This window comes from Pipistrellus kuhlii, unplaced genomic scaffold (assembly GCF_014108245.1).
Source record: "Pipistrellus kuhlii isolate mPipKuh1 unplaced genomic scaffold, mPipKuh1.p scaffold_m20_p_1, whole genome shotgun sequence".
Lineage (NCBI taxonomy): Eukaryota > Metazoa > Chordata > Mammalia > Chiroptera > Vespertilionidae > Pipistrellus > Pipistrellus kuhlii.
The window spans coordinates 51997524-52015492 of NW_023425404.1; the positions used below are offsets into that span (position 1 = coordinate 51997524).

Here is a 17969-nt window from a genome sequence, read left to right on the forward strand (position 1 = left end):
CTATTTTGAACAAGTGGCATTAGAAGAAGATTAAGTTTAAAAAGTTTGGCTCTCAAAAGAAATTTCAATCATTGTACTGTTGATATTCGGCTCTGCTGGCTAATCAGTTTGCCGACCACTGTCCTAGAGGAAAGGGCACCTTTTCCCAATTTGCACAAAGTGCTACCGACGGCCCTGGTGATATCTACTCTCCCCTCCCCTCTTTTTACCCCCATCCTCCATAGCAGCCTCTGCTGCTACTGAATTATTTGGAAATGTTCTCCAATAGCTACAGCCTTCAGGAGCCCAAGGGAGCTGTAAAATGCACAAAAGAGGGTGTGCCAGCCTCATAGACTGTCAGTGACAGGAAGGAGATGGTTCATTATTTCATTCACTTCATGGCGTGCCCTCTGTGGGCAGGCACAGTGATGGGTGCTGGGCTATGCGTCTGGCCACAGACATGGGCCTGTCTGCAAGGGACAACAAGCAGAGAAGCACAGTGCCATGGTGAGCACCATGACGGCCCACAGAGGAGGTGTCCCCAACATGCTGGAGGGACAGGGACACTTCCCTAAAGGGGGTGGGCTGAGCAGGGTCTTCCAGGGTACATGGGAGCTGGCTGGATACCTGCTCTGGGGTGGTGTCTGTTGCACCAAGAATTGCTGTGCTGAGCAGAGGTGCGTTAGCAGGCCCAATCAGCCAGCCAGATGTCCGACCTCGTTCACTGGCTTCTTACCTGGGGAGGTAAGGGAGATAGGTCTTTTTTAAGCTTTGAAAAATGATTATTAGCAAAAGAATAAATCCTGCTCCTTTTCGGGGGGTGGGGGTATATAACTGGTAGACCGTTTCTGACCGTTTGCTTTGTGACAACATGCTGTTTCTCCCCCCCCTCCCAGATACTTACTGGAGCAGGATTTCCCTGGCATGAGGATCGGCCCGGAGCCCACCACCGACTCCTTCATCGCGGTGATGTACGGGGAGAGCGAGGGCAGCACCCCGGGGAACGCTTTGGTTGTGGACCCCAAGAAGCCGTTCCGAAAGCTCGGTCGCTTCGGAAATGCTTTCCTGAACCGGTGAGGACCCGCAGCCCACCACCTTTGGGCAGGTTATTTTAAACGGTTCTTTGAATTCTTGCCAATTACATGTAAAGGTTCAAAAACAGAGCTGAACGTGTCTGTTCTAGAAGAGAGGCGTCATAGAGAATATGCTTTTGCTATTCAAATGTTTGAATCCTGCCCTGGCCCGGTAGCTCAGTTGGTTAGGGTGTCGTCAGTTGTGCCAAGATTGCGGGTTCCGTCCATGGTCAGGGCACCTACAAGAATCAGCCAATGAATGCGTAAATCAGTGGGGGAACAAATCAATGTTACTCACTTTCTCGGTCCCTCTCTCCCTTCCTTCCCACCCCCTCTCTAAAATCAATTTTAAAATATATTTGAAAGATTTTCAAAGAAAATGATCATTCCACCTATTCTGGGTGACTTCAGAGAGCAAAACTAAGGCCCAGGATTGGACATTATAAGGCCGCACAGTATAAGGAACAAATTTTTAATAGTTTGAGCTGCGTAGAATTGATCATGTTGCCCTGTGAGGTGTGAGCTCCCCGTCGCTGGCCGGACGGCCACCGCTCAGGCCGAGTGTGCCGGGGCCTCCCGCGCAGAGCCGAGCCCGAGGACCCTGAGGCACAGCTGACCCCAGATTCAGTCTGTTGGTTATTGCAGGACAGACCACCTCCTCTCCGTGGCTGCTGCTCACTCCCATGCCGTGAGCGGCTCCCTTCTTTATTAGAGCAGAGCATGGGAAATAGAGCCAAAGCAACACAAAAAGTTAATTTTTATACGCGGGCTTTTTATAGATGTGAAGTTGCAGGGTAGCCGAAGTACTGTCTTCACTGGAGATGCAGCTGTACTACCCCACCACCTTTCACCAGAGTTCCCCCGGAAATGGTGAGAGGGCAGAGAAGAGCCAGCAGGTTCTCCCGGAGGCAGCTCTGCTCTCTCAGTGTGACCTGCTCCTACCTTCCCCGCCCCCTCACTCCTCATGGCCACTCCTAGCGGGTTTTTTTGTTTGTTAGTTTTTTAACATTTCCCTTTATTTTTCCCTATCATTCCCTTCTCCCCTCCACATCTTTTCTTATGAGTTTGCTGCCTTAGGCTGGTTGGTTTGAGGGAGTGGGCTATGGGAGGTTCAAGGACAAGTTGGGAGTCATCCATACCCCTTTAGGGAGAGGTGGAACTAGAGCTGACAGACAAGAGACTTGAACTGCACTTCTTTTTTTTAAGCTGGTTTTCAAAAATAGGAATGTATCTTCCCAGTGGACTGCTGTCCTCCCAGAGGCTGAGACATCTCGTTGCACAACTCCAGGGGGCGCCATTCATGAGGACTATGGAATGATGTGCCTGGGAGCTGTGCAATGGCTCTGCCCACAGTGGTCCAGGCAACCTCCACAGGTGCCTTCTGTGGAAACCTGAACTCTCTAGGGACCCATACTCTCCATTAAGGGCTTTTCATGCTGCTGTAAGATCAACAAAAGAAAGCGGCAGGGGAGAGCGCTGCAGCGGGATAAATAGAAAGGTGACATGGCATAGCTGAGCACAGAGAGATGTCATCTTGTTGCTAGCAGGGAACTCGGTTTATTCCTGAACTGCAGAGCGTCTTTTGGTGGGAGAATTAGAGGTCGAGCCCAGGAAGGGAACGACAGAGGGTCTCTCGGGAAGGGGTGGGAAGGAGTAAACCACACTTGAGGGGAAGTAGGACAAGAAGCTCCCCCATCTGGGCCTCCCGGGAAGCTGCGGTCATGGGAAGGCAGGAGCCAGGCTTCCTGTCCCAAGACTGGCCCAGAGAGGAAGTGCAGGGCACAGAACCCTGACTTCTCGGTGGAAGGCCTCCTGGGTCCTGCAGTTTCACCACTGCACTCAGTCTTACTCTCCTTTTGCCTGACAAAGGTTTAAAAAAGAAAGAAGCTGTGACTTTTTTCAAGTTCCCATTTTGTGAAGTCCATTTTCACAAGAGAAAACCCAGGAAGAGTAGTTTGGGGCTTATTTAATTTTGGCAAGTGATTTACTTTCCCAACAGATGTTTTCAAATCCCAAACATTTATCAGATGAGTATGAAAAACAAAGCATTTAGGAAAGATTTTGAATAGCAAGGTTCATTATCTCAGAATCGAAAACTTGCTGAAAATAATCCATGCATTATATAAGCAAGTGTTAATTAAATTCAGACGACATAGAAAAATAATGGCTAATAATTATATGGTATGTACTGTGTCAGATACTGTTCTGACTTTATATTAGCTCTAAATGTCTTCACAAAAGCCCTGTGCCTAGGTGCTACTGTCATCCCTAACGTAGCGAGGAGAACTGATGCATAGAGAGATTGATTTAACCTCCACAGGATCACTCAGCTAAGTGGCAGTGATGAGATTGGAACCAAGGCCATCTGGCCCAGAGTCCTGCTAGTGACATTCTACTGAGCTGCCCGATTATATACTGTTTACACTAAGAATCATTGCCTACTGCCCCCCTATCTGACTTTTAAAGCTGTTCTTAACATAAGAATGATGAAAATGGTGCCGTTTCACCCCAGCTCTTATGTAAGAGAGTCAGTAAGTGTAGGGCGCTCAAATGTGTGTACGTAATTTTAGCACCCCTGTGGGAATATCAGCAGGTTCTGTCTAAAGGCAGGCAAACTTCTTTTTACATAGTATACTTTCTGGGAATGAGGTCAGAGTACAATACCACATAGAAGAGACTCATCTGCCTTCTGTGGGGAACTCCCTTCCCCCACTGAGCATCCACCGGTCACCCATGGGACAAGTCCCATTGGCCTGGCCCCCTCCTTATAGGGCATTGGCTTGGGCATCTGCTCCCAGCAGCATCTTTAAAAGAGTTTAGTGCTTCCCCTGGTCGTACCAGATAACGCCTGGAGCGTGACAGCAGCCTCAAAGCATTAAGCAAACCAGTGGAGCCTAAGTCTCAATCTCCAAGGCCAGTTCCTAAGAAAGTAACAGGGAGTCTACAGTGCATTTTTGAGAAGTGAAGACAAATTCCCAAAAGGGCAGCTTCAAATGATAGAAATTCCATAATTGAGCGATAAAAGCAGGAGTTGAGTCTGGAACAAAAAGAATTATATGGAAACGACTTTAGCGTGACAGTCTGCAATTGCACTTCTGAGAGGCATTCCACAGGCGGGCCTATCTCGGAGTTGCTCCATGGTTATTGAGGTTACAGAGTCTGTTATCAGGAGGCAGTTCCACTGCACAGAGGAGGAGATGGACATACCAACAGCACCCTGAGGCGTGATCCTGGGAGACAGACACTCGTGTGTTTTGGTCAGCTCAACAAGTGTCAGGAATTGGCTTCTGACATTTCCCTCTGCAGTCTGCTTTTGAATTGGATGTCATGTTTTCCCCTCAATATAGTTTTCTAAAAGTATTAGTCTGTTTTTCAAATTCAGACAGCTTCAGACATTGTTTTAAAATTTAGCATATAGTATAATTTTAAATTGTAGTCTTCCAGAGAACACATTCTTAATCTCATTTATTTCTTCATTGCCTCAATTTCTTTAAAAAATAATTTTAATCATTAGCCTTAGGGATTAAATTTTGAAACTTCCTTTTTAAACTGAAAGAATTTGAATAGTATTTTTAGTGCACCTATTATTTTAACTAGATCTTATAATGGTGATGATATAAAAAATATTGTCTTACATTTTTGCAATAATTTAGCAATAGTAGAATACATATGGGTATTTTTGGACTTATACTCTTATTTGTTACCTCTATGTTTGTCATTAAAGAGGCTTTACTAAATAGACTCTTTTTAGATTATGAGTAATACATAGTCATTTAGTATCACTGTGAATTAAAAAAAAACTGAATACAAGTGTACAATGTCAGTCCAGACACATGCTGGCTCTACCATCTAATTTAGCTGCAGAGATGAAGGGAAATAGATTCTTGCCGAAAATCACTGCTGATTAACCAGAAAAAAAATTTTTTTTTTTTAATTTGAGGCATTAGTTGGTTTTTGTGTGTGTGCTATGCTACATGTTAGGGTACAAAACAAATCTTTATAAGTTCAAGAAGATGGAAATCATATCAAGCATCTTCTTGGATCACAACAGCACAAAACTAGAAATCAACTACAATAAAAAAAACTCAAACATTCAAACACATAGATGCTAAATAGTATTAAACAATGAATGGGTTGCCAATTAGATCAAGGAAGAAATCAAAAACGTCCTGAAAATAAATGAAATTGAACACATAAGGACACAGAGAAAGCAGTCCTGAGGGAAGTTCATAGTATTACAGGCCTACCTCAAGAAAAAGATAAAGCTCAAATCCTATATAATAAAAACCTAATATGCTAAGTGTCTAGCCGTCTAGTCATCAAAGTGTAATATGCTAATAACATGCTAAGGCTGCTCAACTGCTCATTATGACATGCACTGACCACCAGGGGCCAGATGCTCTGACCAGTAGGTTAGCTTGCTGCTGGGATCCAGCCATTCGGGACTGAGCAAGGCGAGCTGAACATGTCCTGGAGCCCTCCTGCAGTTCCTTCCCCCAGCTAACCCTGCCCCTGATGGACCCCATCTGTGCGGGCAAGCTGGACCCCACCCATGCATGAGTTCATGCACTGGGCCTCTAGTAAGTGATAAACCCTACAACTAAAAGAAGTAGAGCCCAGAAAAAGAAAAGCCCAGAAGAAGTAGAAGGAAGGAATAATAAAGATCAGAGTGGAAGCCCTAGCTGATTTGGCTCAATGGATAGAGTGTCAGCCTACAGACTGAAGGGTCCTAGGTTCGATTCCAATCAAGGGCACATTCCCGGGTTTCAGGCTTGATCCCCTGTAGGGGGCTTGCAGGAGGCAGCCAATCAATGATTCTCTTTTATCATTGATGTTTCTCTCTCTCCCTCTCCCTTCCTCTCTTAAATCAATAAAAAAAATAAAAATAAAAAAAAGATCAGAGCTGAAATAAATGACACAGATACTAAAAAGCAATATAAAAGATGAATGAAACCGAGAACTGGTTCTTTGAAAAGATAAACAAGATTGATGAACCTTTAGTCAGACTCATCAAGAAACAAAGAGAAAGAACCCAAACAAGTAAAGTCAGAGATGAAAAAGGCACCACAGAAATATAAAGGATTGTAAGAGAATACTTTGAACACCTACTAGTATATGCCAACAAACTGGACAACCTGGAACAAATGGACAAATTCCTGAAAACATGAAATCTTCCAAAATTCAATCAGGAAATCAGAAAACCTGAATAGGCTGATGGCAACTAATGAAATTGAAGCAGTAATAATAAATAAATAAATAAATAAATAAATAAATAAATAAAATTTAAAAAACCCTCCTAGCAAACAAAATTTCTGGACCTGATTTACAGACAAGTATTACCAAACATTCAAAGATAGAGCTAACACTTATCCTCCTGAAACTCTTCCAAAAAATTCAAGAGGAGGGAAGACTTCCAAGCTCTATTTACAATGCCAGCATTATCCTAATTCCAAAACCAGATAAGAACACTACAAAGAAAGAAAATTACAGGCCAATATCCCTAATCAACATAGATGCTAAAATTCTCAACAAAATATTAGCAAATCGGATCCAGCAATACATTAAGAAGATCATATACCTTGACCAAGTGGGATTTATTCTGGGGGTATAAGACTGGTTAATATTCGCAAATCAATAAATGTGATACATCACATAAAACAAAAGGTAAAAATCATATCATATCAATAGACGCAGAAAAAGCATTCAACAAAACAGCATTCACTTTTTAAAATATATTTTATCGATTTTTTTATAGAGAGGAAGAGAGAGGGATAGAGAGTTAGAAACATGGACGAGAGAGAAACATAGATTCAGCTGCCTCCTGCACACTCTCTACTGGGGATGTGCCCTTGATCAGAATAAAACCTGGGACCCTTCAGTCCACAGGCTGATGCTCTATCCACTGAGCCAAACCAGTCAGGGCAGCATGCACTTTTGATAAAAACTCTCAGCAAAGTGGAAATAGAGGAAACATACCTCAATATAATAAAGGCCATATATGATAAACCTACAGCCAACAACATATCCAATGGGCAAAAACTAAAAGCATTTCCCTTAAGAACAGGAACAAGACAGGGTTGTCTGCTTTCACTGTTCTTATTTAATCTAGTACTAGAAGTCTAGCTACAGCGATCAGACAAGAAGAAGAAATACAAGGCATCCAAATTGGATATGAGGAAGTAAAGCTCTCATTACTCACAGATGGCATAATATTGTACACAGAAAACCCTAAAGACTCCACCAAAAAAACTACTAGATTAATAAATGAAATTGGTTAAGTAGCAGAATACAAAATTAATATCCAGAAAGCAATGGCATTTTTATACACAATAATGAAGTCTCAAAAAGAGAAACTATAAAACCAATCCCATTTGCCATTGTAACAAAAATAATAAGATACCTGGGAATAATCTTAACCAAGGAGATAAAAGACCTGTACTTGGAAAACTATAAGACATTGAAAAAAGAAATAGAGGAGATGCAAACAAGTGGAAGCATATACTGTGTTCATGGATTGGGAGAATAACATCATTAAAATGTCTATACTAACCAAAGCAATCTCTAGGTTCAATGCAATCCCTATTAAAATACCACCGGCATATTTCACAGATCTAGAACATATATTCCAAAAATTTATATGAACCTAAAAAGACCCTCAATAGCCACAATAATCTTGAAAAAGAAGAACAAAATTGTAGAGGTCAGAATACCAGATATCAAATTATACTACAAAGCCATTGTAATCAAAACAATCTAGTACTGACACAAGAACAGATATATATAGATCAATGAAACAGAACAGAGAACCCAGAAATTGACCCATGCCATTATGGTCAATTAGTATTTGGCAAAGGAGGTAAGAGCATACAGTGGAATAGACAGTCTCTTCAATAAATAGTGTTGGAAAAAATGGATAGGTAAATGAAAAAAAAAAAAAGAACTAGTCCACCAACTTACACCATACATAAGAATAAACTCAAAATGGATAAAAGACTTAAATGTAAGTGATGAAACCATAAAAATCCTAGAAGAAAACAAAGGCAGTAAAATCTCAGACATCTCACATAGCAGAATTTTCTCTGATAACATCTCCTAGGGCAAGAGAGACAAAGGAAAAAATAAACAAATGGGGCTACATCAAACTAAAAAGCTTCTGCATAGCAAAAAAAAATAAAAAAAATTAATCCTCAAAATGAAAAAGGAACCCACTGAATGGGAGAACATATTTGCCAATGACATCTCTGATAAGGGGGTTATTTCCAAAAAATATGAAGAACTCATGCAATTCAACAAAAGAAAGACAAACAATCAAATCAAAAAATGGGCAAAGGACCTGAATAGACACTTCCCCATAGAGAACATACAGATGGCCAATAGGCATATGAAAAAATGCTCAACATCACTAACCATCAGAGAGATTCAAGTTAAAACTATAATGAGTTATTCCTCACATCTGCCAGAATGGCTACCATCAATAAATCAACAGACAAGTGCAGGTGAGGATGTGGGAAAAAGGGAACCCTAGTACATGCTGTTGGGAATGCAAACTGGTGTGTCCACTATGGAAAAGAATATGGAGTTTCCTCAAAAAATAAAAAATGGAACTGTTGTTTGATCCAGTGATCCCACTTCTAGGAATATATCCTAAGAATCCTGAAATACCAATCAGAAAGAATATATGCACCCCTATATTCACAGCAACATTATTTATAATAACTAAGATTTGGAAACAGCCCAGTGCCAACCAGTAGATGATAGAAAAGCTGTGCTACACTTATGTAATGGAATACTATGTAGCTGTAAAAAAGGGAGGATCTCGTACCCTTTGAACCAGCATGGAGGGACGTGAATATTATTATGCTAAACAAAATAAGCCATTCAGAGAAAGACAGGTATCACATGCTCTCACTCGTATGTGGAATCTAAGGAACAAAATAAACTGACCAACAAAATAGATCCAGAGACATTAAAGCATGGAACAAACTCATAGATTTCAGAGGGAAGTGGGGAGGAAGGAGGAAGGGAAAAGGGGTGAAAATAGGGATATTTGTAATAAGTCAACAATAAAAATGAATTTTTTTAAATAAACTAAAAAAATAATAATAAAAACAGATTTAATATAAATATGTAGTCAGGCCAGACACATGCTGGTTCCACCAGCTAATTTAGTTACAGAGATTATGGGAAATAAGCTCTTGCCAAGAATCACTCTTGATTCACCATCAAGAGATTGTTTTTTATTAATTGGTCTTTGTGCATGTGCTGTGCTTGTCCATAATAAACTCCCTGAAGCTCTTGCCATTAGTCTTTAACCTCAGGATCGGTGGCTCCCAGGTCATGAACCCATTGTTCTTTATTGGCTGCCTGTACAGTCCTGGTCCGACATTCCAGAAAACCAGCTTTACTGCCTGGGCTCAAGCAGACTTTTCCGGCACTGGCTCTGCCTGGCTCCTTGCACCCGGCCTCCCCCTGTCCCCCATAACAGTGAGGCTCGATTTATTTAGAAAAGGACATATTTAGGTTGCACCACTTGAAATGACCAATATTCAACCATCTTTTACTACTTGTAAAAATGATAATTCCGTAAGATCTAGGGGTAGGTATCCTTTGGCTTTTTATAGTGTGGATTTAAAATAAATTTCTGCTGGCAGTAGAAGGTTTTTTGCATTAGGGGTTTTTCCTTAGATCAGATATGTGTGCTGTAGGACCGTATACAATTATTACAGGTTAGTTGTCAAAGTCTTTTTGAATATTGATTGCTATTTACTGTACTAGTAAATGGGAATTTGTGTAATCTCTCTGATCCTACTCTTAATCGGTAAAGTGAGCTGGTAAAGGAGGTGCTTTTAAATCGCTCCATGGCCTCTCCATGGAAGCTTCGGCTTATTTGAACCTAATGACAGCCTGGGAGTTCTCAGACTGCAGGGGGTCACAGGATGTGTGAGCAAGAGGAAGACCAGAGCCAGGATCATCTGCCTGCTGTTTACCGCTCCACCCTGCATCCGTGGGTGCAGAACAAGTCACATGCAGGAGCCTCTTCAGTGGGGAGTGCAGGACGAGGGCATGTCACTTCTTTGCTGTAGGATGTTGCCTTCTGTGTGATAAACGTACACAGCTGTGGTTCAAATGCATGAGATGGTAGGAGCAGGCTAGTGGTTAACCTGGACTTTGGAGTTGGAACTGTCAGGTTAGCATCCCAGCTCATCACTTACAGGCCATGTGACTTGACAGGTTATGATCTGTGCCCCAGTCTCCTCGGTAAAATGATACAAAGCCCCTCCCTCTGAGGTTGTGGTGGGGATTGAGTGAGTTAACTATAGATGTCACTGCGCTGTTTGGAAACCAAAAGCAGTATTAAGGTACTGCCTGGTTCTTTTAAAATGTTGATCAGCAAGCCTTGGCTTAATGGGTCAGTGGATAGAGCATGGGCCCCACACTCTGAAGGGTCTCAGGTTCAATTCTAAGTCAAGAGCATGTGCCTGAGTTGCAAGTTCAATCCTATGAAACGTGAAAGAATACACTTCAAGGCAAGGAATGGATATTAGTCACTCCAGCAAGGATCAGGAAGTCTGTGCTTGGAAACATGTCACAGACACACATGAGGCCTGAGCCATGGCTGACGACGTCCTACCCAACAAATAACCTTGCTTTTCATCTTCTTCTCTTAGAGCATAAAAGTAAGGCAGGTTTGTTGTACAGCATTGCATTGGGGTTTTTTTTTTCTTCTGATTACAGTTGTTCAAGAAAAGGTGTGTGTGGTTCTAACCTGTAGAGTATGAGTCACCCGCACAAGGGGTCTAAAAGCTGACTTGTGTTCTGTGCCCCATTCCCACCCCCACCCCACCCCCGCCTCAACCCCTCTAATCCACTCCATACACTCTTTCTTCTGTGGAGTGGAGATCAGATTTGGACACAATCCCAACTACCCCTCTCTGGGTGCCCCTGGAGAGCTTCTTTTTCTTTCCCTCCCCCCTCTTCCTTCTCTCTCTTCCTCCTTGAATTGCGATGTTTCCATCTTTCCCTCTTCTCCTCCTTCCCCCTCTCCTCCAGGTCCCTGTCTTCCCACCTCTCCCTCTCCCACTCCCTGCTTCCCTTCCCCTTCCTTTCTCCCTCCCTCTCCCTTCTTTCCCCTCCTCCTTTTTTCTGCAGTTACCCCTCTTGGCCCACATCCCTCTCCCTGTTTATTGTGTGTTAACTTCATTATATCTGACTGCATCTTATTTTGTGGTTCATACATTTTGCCTCTGCGGATGCGTCAGGAGCCAAAGAAGTTGCTGAAATGTTGTCACTTTGCACATGAGGGAGTGGAAATTTTGAGTCCCTCTGCTAACTTTACAGCAGAATCCAGGGATTTTGTGTTCTGGAAATACTGATATTAAGTAGTTTTGGGGAAAAGGTCAGCTTCTCCCAGGAATGCTTTTCCACATATGGGCACTTTTTCCAGATTGCCAGCTGCCTCCAACCACCTCCTAGAAAGGACGGGACTATGATAAGAATCTGAATCACTGCTGACAAGAAATGTGGTTCAACACAGATGTGCTCAGAACTCCGTTCCTGCCCCAATGCTAGAGCTCTGACTGTGGCGTTTCTCACTGAGCCTACAAAGAAGGCTCAGGGGTCCCTGTGCACTTCATTCTCACAGAGCTCTCCAAGCGGTGGCAGTGGGGTTTACGTAAAGGTGGAGGGGCAGGAGGGGCAGGAAGAATCGGAAATGAGGGGCTTCTCTTAAGTTAACGTGCCCTTTATTTTTCACATTGTAAGGTCTTTAACATTATGGGTTGAGTTCCACTCAACCGACATCAGAACATTAGGCTGCACTCCAACCAGCCTTGCCTTCGGGGCATGACCTCCAGATGCCATAGCTGCTTTGTGCTTCAGCGTTTCTAGCTACAGAATGCTCGTAATATCTTTCCTACATCATCCCAGGCTGACTTGAAAATCTAGGAAAGAATGTATGACAAACTTGTCCTGAGCACCTTCAAAGAAAGTTATTTTGAAAGGTCAGTAGGCTGAAACCGGTTTGGCTCAGTGGATAGAGCGTCGGCCTGCAGACTGAAGGGTCCTGGGTTCGATTCCGGTCAAGGGCATGTACCTTGGTTACGGCACATCTCCGGTAGGGGGTGTGCAAGAGGCGGCTGATCGATGTCTCTCATCAATGTTTCTAACTCTCTATCCCTCTCTCCCTCTTCTTCTATCTCTCTGCCTCTCTGTAAAAAATCAAAAAAATATTAAAAAAGAAAAAAAAAGAAAGGACAGTAGTTAAGCAAAGGCTCAGGGCTGGCCCCCCCCACCCCGCCCGCCCGGCCACACCCCAGCCTGCCCTCTGTGCTGTCCACCAGAGCGCGTGAAGCTGGGCAGGCCCCCCTGTCCTGCATTCCCTGCATATTTACTTTCTGAGTAATCCCACCAGTTCCACTGAACGGAAGAATTGAGCTTTCACCAAGGGTTTCAGCTTTCTGCCCCCACAGATCCAGAAGTTAGCGCTGACAATATAGACGACAGAGAGCCTTCCTGTCCCCATACCATTTCTATCTGAAAACATACCCAGTGCCTAAAAGAGGTCCCCCTTGGGCCGGCTGAAGTGGCTCAGTGGTTAAGAGTCAACCTATGAACCAGGAAGTCATGGTTCGATTCCCAGTCAGGGCACATGCCTGGGGGGTAGGCTCAGTACCCAGGGGGAGCATGCAGGAGGCAGTCGATCAATGATTCTGTCATCGATGTTTCTCTCTCTTTTTCACCTCTCCTTTTCTCACTGAAATTAATATAACACACACACACACACACACACACACACACTGAATGTCCAGATTATGATTTCTGAGCACATAATAATCTGGCCACTCAGTGTATATCCTATATAATAATCCTATATAATAAAAGGCTAATATGCAAATTGTCCCCTCAACCAGGAGTTCGACCAGCAGGCAGGCTGGCCAATTGCCCATGTCCCCTCCCCCTGGCCAGGCTGGCCCAACCCCATCCATGCACGAATTCATGCACCAGGCCTCAGATAGATAGATAGATAGATAGAGATATATAGATATAGATATAGATATAGATATAGATATAGATATAGATATAGATTTTTTTTAAGAGATCCCCCTCGGGCTCTGTTGCCTGGGTGGATGGAACACAGCCTTTCCCTCTAGTACTTTAGAGTTAGACAGTGTTAGAGCTAAAAAGACTCACCCGCCCTGGTCCAAGTGTCTCCAGTTACCCATGAGGAAACTGAGTTGCAGAGGGGGAAGTCCTTGTCCAGGCCCCACAGCAATTTATTGGCAGCAGCTGAACTGACCCTGAACCCAGGTCTGCTGACCCCGGCCACAGTTTTCCTGCCGCTCTACTCCACTTCCATGAGGCCTACGCCAGGACAGCAGACTAGAACCATAGGAGGGAAAGCAGGAGAGGAAGGGAAGTGATGGACAAGGAAGGAGGCTTGGAGAAGCTTGGCCAGCCCCCCCCCCCCCCCCCCGCCCCTCCATGTGCTTATAGGGTACCCCTAGGACTCAAACCCCTGGAGAACTTGGGGAGCTGCCCACAGGTGCCTGTCCCACCCTGAGCCTGGAGCCATAGCAAGTGTCAGGCTGGGTGCTGAGTCCTGGCCATCACACAGTGAAAACAGGCCCCAGTAGCTCTAAGGTCACTTTAGGGATCGGGCAGGGCCTGGCAGGAGCTTGGCACATTCCAGCCCATTGGTACCTGGGATCCCCCTGGGAAAGAAGACCCAGATGCTTGACCAAGGAGCAGCCTGGAGGAGGTACAGGTGAAGCTGGCAGGCTTTGGGGGAAGGCCCAGCTGTGAGTGACTCTGAGCAAGATACTTAACCTCTCTGAGGTTAAGAGTAATGTTTTCCTCCTGCGGTTAGTATGAGGAGCAACTGAGATGATGATGTAAAATATCTAAGTGTTCAATAAATGTTGGTGTAAATCACAGTGAACAGTAAGGAGTCTGGTAGCAGGTAGCCGCAATGGAGGTCCCATCAGTCCCCTGCAAGCCCCACTTCACAGCGGATGATGTCAGCAGCCCCGAAAGGCCAAGGAGCTCTGCCGTTGGCACAGTCTCTAGTGCAGTTCTGATCCCACCTTTGGTCTTTTGCTTCCAGATTCATGTGCTCCCAGCTGCCCAATCAGGTCCTGAAGAGTATCAGCATCATCGACAGCCCTGGCATCCTGTCTGGGGAGAAGCAGCGCATCAGCCGAGGTCAGTGCCCTTGCCGCCCTGCCCCACCCAGTGCTGTTGGCAGAGGATTTCCATCCCTGGTGTATTCTCCCCAGGACCCCAGCATCCCTGGGCAGCCCAGGGTCCTGAGCTGAAGGGGCCCTAAGAAATAACCAAGGAGTCTGGCTAACCAATCATAAGCAGGCAAGCTAATGACAGCTGGGGAGGGGGCCAGAAGGAGGGGGCGCTTTCCAGCTTCTCTTTCTCCCTCCCCCATTGACACATATCCCACCCAGTTGCTCCCTCAGCATCCTTGCCTTGAATAAGCGTTTTCTGCTGTGTGCTTGGTGCCAGACACTGTCCTGTCACTGGGAGTCACAGGTGCAGTTTCTGCCCTTGAAGAGTTTATGTTGAGTAAGACAGATGTTAATTAAGTTTTTACGAAGAAAATGGAAATGCGAGCTGGGATAAGCACTCTGAGATGGGGGCTGTATATCAGGTATAAGGGGACTGACCTGGCTGCAGGGTGCTGGGAAAGGCTCCCCAGAGGATGTCACTTGAGCCAGAATCTGAGGGCGGCTGGCGTGGGAAGGAGAGACCGACTGACTGACTGACTGGTATTCAGAGGAGACTGTTGAAGAATAGAAAATGACTGTGAAGAGCAGTGGTTTCTGAGTGGCTTCAGCCTTCAGGAAACAAGGCAGAGGCAGTAACTGTTTGCAGGCCCGTGCATTGTGGTTAAACAGAGGGGCCTGTTCTCTCTCACACCCTCTTGGAAAAGGGGGTATCCGGGGCAGACCAGAGGACACGATTTACTTAGAGAAAGAAAATTCCTGACTGGGAGGACACCATGATGGACTCCTGTGGCCACAGAGATAGGTCACGTTCCCTTTATCCTGGCCTGGCCACTAAACCTACTTCCTCCAGGCTTTGCTGGGGAGGAGAAGATGGAGCTGATGAATTGCTGCTATCACTGTTCACTTCGCCACCCCTAGAACAGCCAGTCAGTGGGACTCTGTTGAGAGTGCTGGCATGGTGAGGTTGAGCAGTGTGACCTGTCTGGGGTCATGGTCACGGTTCACGGCCACACGATGAACTCCCTCAAAGAACTAAAAAGCAAGAGCCCCAATACAGGTAAGTAACGGGCTTCCTTGGTCTGCACGCCCTTCTTCCTCCTGGCATTTCAGGGGTGCTGGCCGCAGCCTCCTGGGCTCACCGAGCACTCGCTCAGGCTGCCTGGCTCTGCCTTCACCGCCCCGGCCAGGGACTCGTGGGCCATTAGTCTCCCCTAAGGCCTCCGAGAACATTACACTGACAGCGAAGTCAGGTTAATACTATTCTTCTCTCGTAACTATCTTGGTTGGTTTTATTTTCTGTTATAAAAGTAATCTTTAGTGTACAGGATTTAAACAATGAGTAGGATGTACAAAAATCTCCCTCTGTCACAAATGACTGACTAATGAATTTCTCTGGCTCCTTGGAGACTTCTTTCTATGCATATATAACATATCACTTTGAACAGAAATGTGATTACTATGCATGTTTTCTACAGCATGATTTTTGCCGTAACAGTCTGTTGCAGACACCATTCCATGCCAGTGTATTCAGATTATTTTATTCCACTTAATAGCTTCTTATTCTCCATCAAATGGAGGTAACATGGTAGGAATCTTTTGTGTATCTTTTTTTTTTTTTTTTTAATTTTTATTGTTGAAAGTATTACATATGTCCCCTTTGTTCTCCCATTGGCCCCTTTTGGCCCCCCTGCCCCTCCTCTTTTGTGTATTTTATACCTCAGTGCCAAAAGACTCTTTTTAAAGAGCCAGTTTAGGACCATTAACTGGCCCCGTGAAAGTTGCTCTGAAAATAAAATGTTTTGTTTTAAAAGGAAAATAAAGCAAACACATGTCCCAGAGCTTTTCCCAGCTGCCCACATTTCACTACTTCCACGTGTCTGACCAAAGTTACTGGAGAAATAAAGGTTGCTGGTAATAAATCTCTCTCTTTACCTCTTAAGTTTTAAGACCCAGATTGTAGTTTCGACCTTATCCACCTCTTTTCATTGGTAGGTAGGCCTCTGGTCAATTCTGATCACCCATATTCTTCAGGATTTCTCCTTAGCTTAGTCATTGTGTCTTTTAAACTGTAGCTCCTCACAGGAGTGTAGCGTGGCAGGACGCTGTCAGAGTGCTTTGAAGATCAGTCCTTTCTACCACTTTATAACAACCTGACTCACATCCTGGTCTGGCTTACTATGGCATGTGCGTACACACATCCTCTGCACAGAAATAGCACACACGCTTACAACCGTCGGCTGGCCCCTGCCGCCCTGACAGGCAGAGCAGCCGGTGAGGACGGACCTGGAGCCGCAGACAGTGTCAGCACTGCGCGTGGGGCTGGCGCTCCCCGGCGAGAGTACTTTACCATGTTTGGGCACCGTTGGTGGTTGCAGTCACTCAGCTGACAGCTCCAACACATTACTCCCAAAGATTACAAGCTGTTTTACAGCTGCTTCTGCTTAAACTATTGCAATCTGTGCTGCATTCCCACACACACTCGTGTATCTGCTTGCATCTCTCCAGCTTCCTAGATCACAGCACCACCTTCGCCAGTCATTTATGTCAGCCTGGGGTGAGGTAGGAGGTGCAGAACGTTTGAAACATCTGCATCGACTTCATCAGTGGAGCTGTGCCTCCCCTGCAACGTTCAGTGTGTGAAAGAGGAGAGGTGGCCGCTGCTGTGCCTTCTCTTTGTCCGAGGAGTCGATGTGTTAACCCTCCACAAGGGGTCTCATCACAGAGGCCCCTCTTGCACATTGAGGGCCTCTCCTTGAGGTGTGTATCCACCCATGATAGCGGTGTGAGAATGGCCACCGTGTACTGAGCTGTGTGTCTACGCTGTGCCAGTCGTTTAGGATTTCTATCTGCGTTACACACAGTCCTGCGCACACAGAAGCTGAGCCCTGGCCCAGGAAACCCTCCTCGCCCTCACTTCCCCTGGAAAGCAGAGCCTCCCAACGATCGTGTGAATCCCTTCCCCAGCTGCTGGGCAGAGGGGTGGTGGAGCTTAACACCTGGGGAGTGAGCGGAGCAGAAACTGTCGAGAAGATGCCACTTTCAGAGAACAGGCTCCGAGGATGAGTGCTTCAGGCAGAGCTGACGGCTGAAGCTGCCGTGTGGGCCCAGCCCACCCTCCGGCCTGCAGGGGTGTGCAGCCCTGGCAGAGAGCGTGCTGGGCAGACAGTGCAGCTGCACTGGTGTGTGGTGACTGCTGCATGACCCCCCAGGAGGACCTATGGACTGCGCCATGCCCAGAGGTCTCCCCATCAGCACGGGGCAGCACAGTCGGCGGGTGGAGTGGTGGTGGCAGGTGGAGTGGTGGTGTGTTGTGCTGCTTTGCTGGGGGTCAGGTGGAGAACAGGGGGCCTGACGGGAGCTGATATCACATCATCACCAGCAGCCCTCGGGCACCTCCCGGGCATTGCCCAGGTGCCCAGAGCTCTGCAGAGAAGGTGGCCTAGTGAGGGAGCATCTCCAGGAAGGAGTCCTGCTGCCTTCGTAGTGAGCGCAAGAATGGAGGCCTTCAACCTGGGGTTCAGTCGCACATCTCACCTCACCTGTGGCCTTGTTCCTTGTTCAGCCTTCTCTCTCGTGACATCGTAAGCCTACTCCCCTTTTTTGTGTGCTGAGTAGAGGGGCAAGTGTGACTACAAGGAACAAATGGTATTTTGCAGACATTGCTCTTCCTAGGCCAAAGCTA

The 17969-nt window shown here is 45.6% G+C and overlaps 1 protein-coding gene across 2 annotated transcripts in view; it reads left to right on the forward strand.

The window, feature by feature from the left end:
- Positions 1-17969, forward strand: part of EHD4 (EH domain containing 4) — a 91731-nt gene that overhangs the window by 16816 nt on the left and 56946 nt on the right. For both annotated transcript variants that reach the window (XM_036445302.2, XM_036445293.2), the window contains exons 2-3: positions 876-1052; positions 14155-14252. In XM_036445302.2, coding sequence (XP_036301195.1) covers positions 876-1052; positions 14155-14252 — 275 coding nt within the window. The remainder of the gene's footprint in view (positions 1-875; positions 1053-14154; positions 14253-17969) is intronic.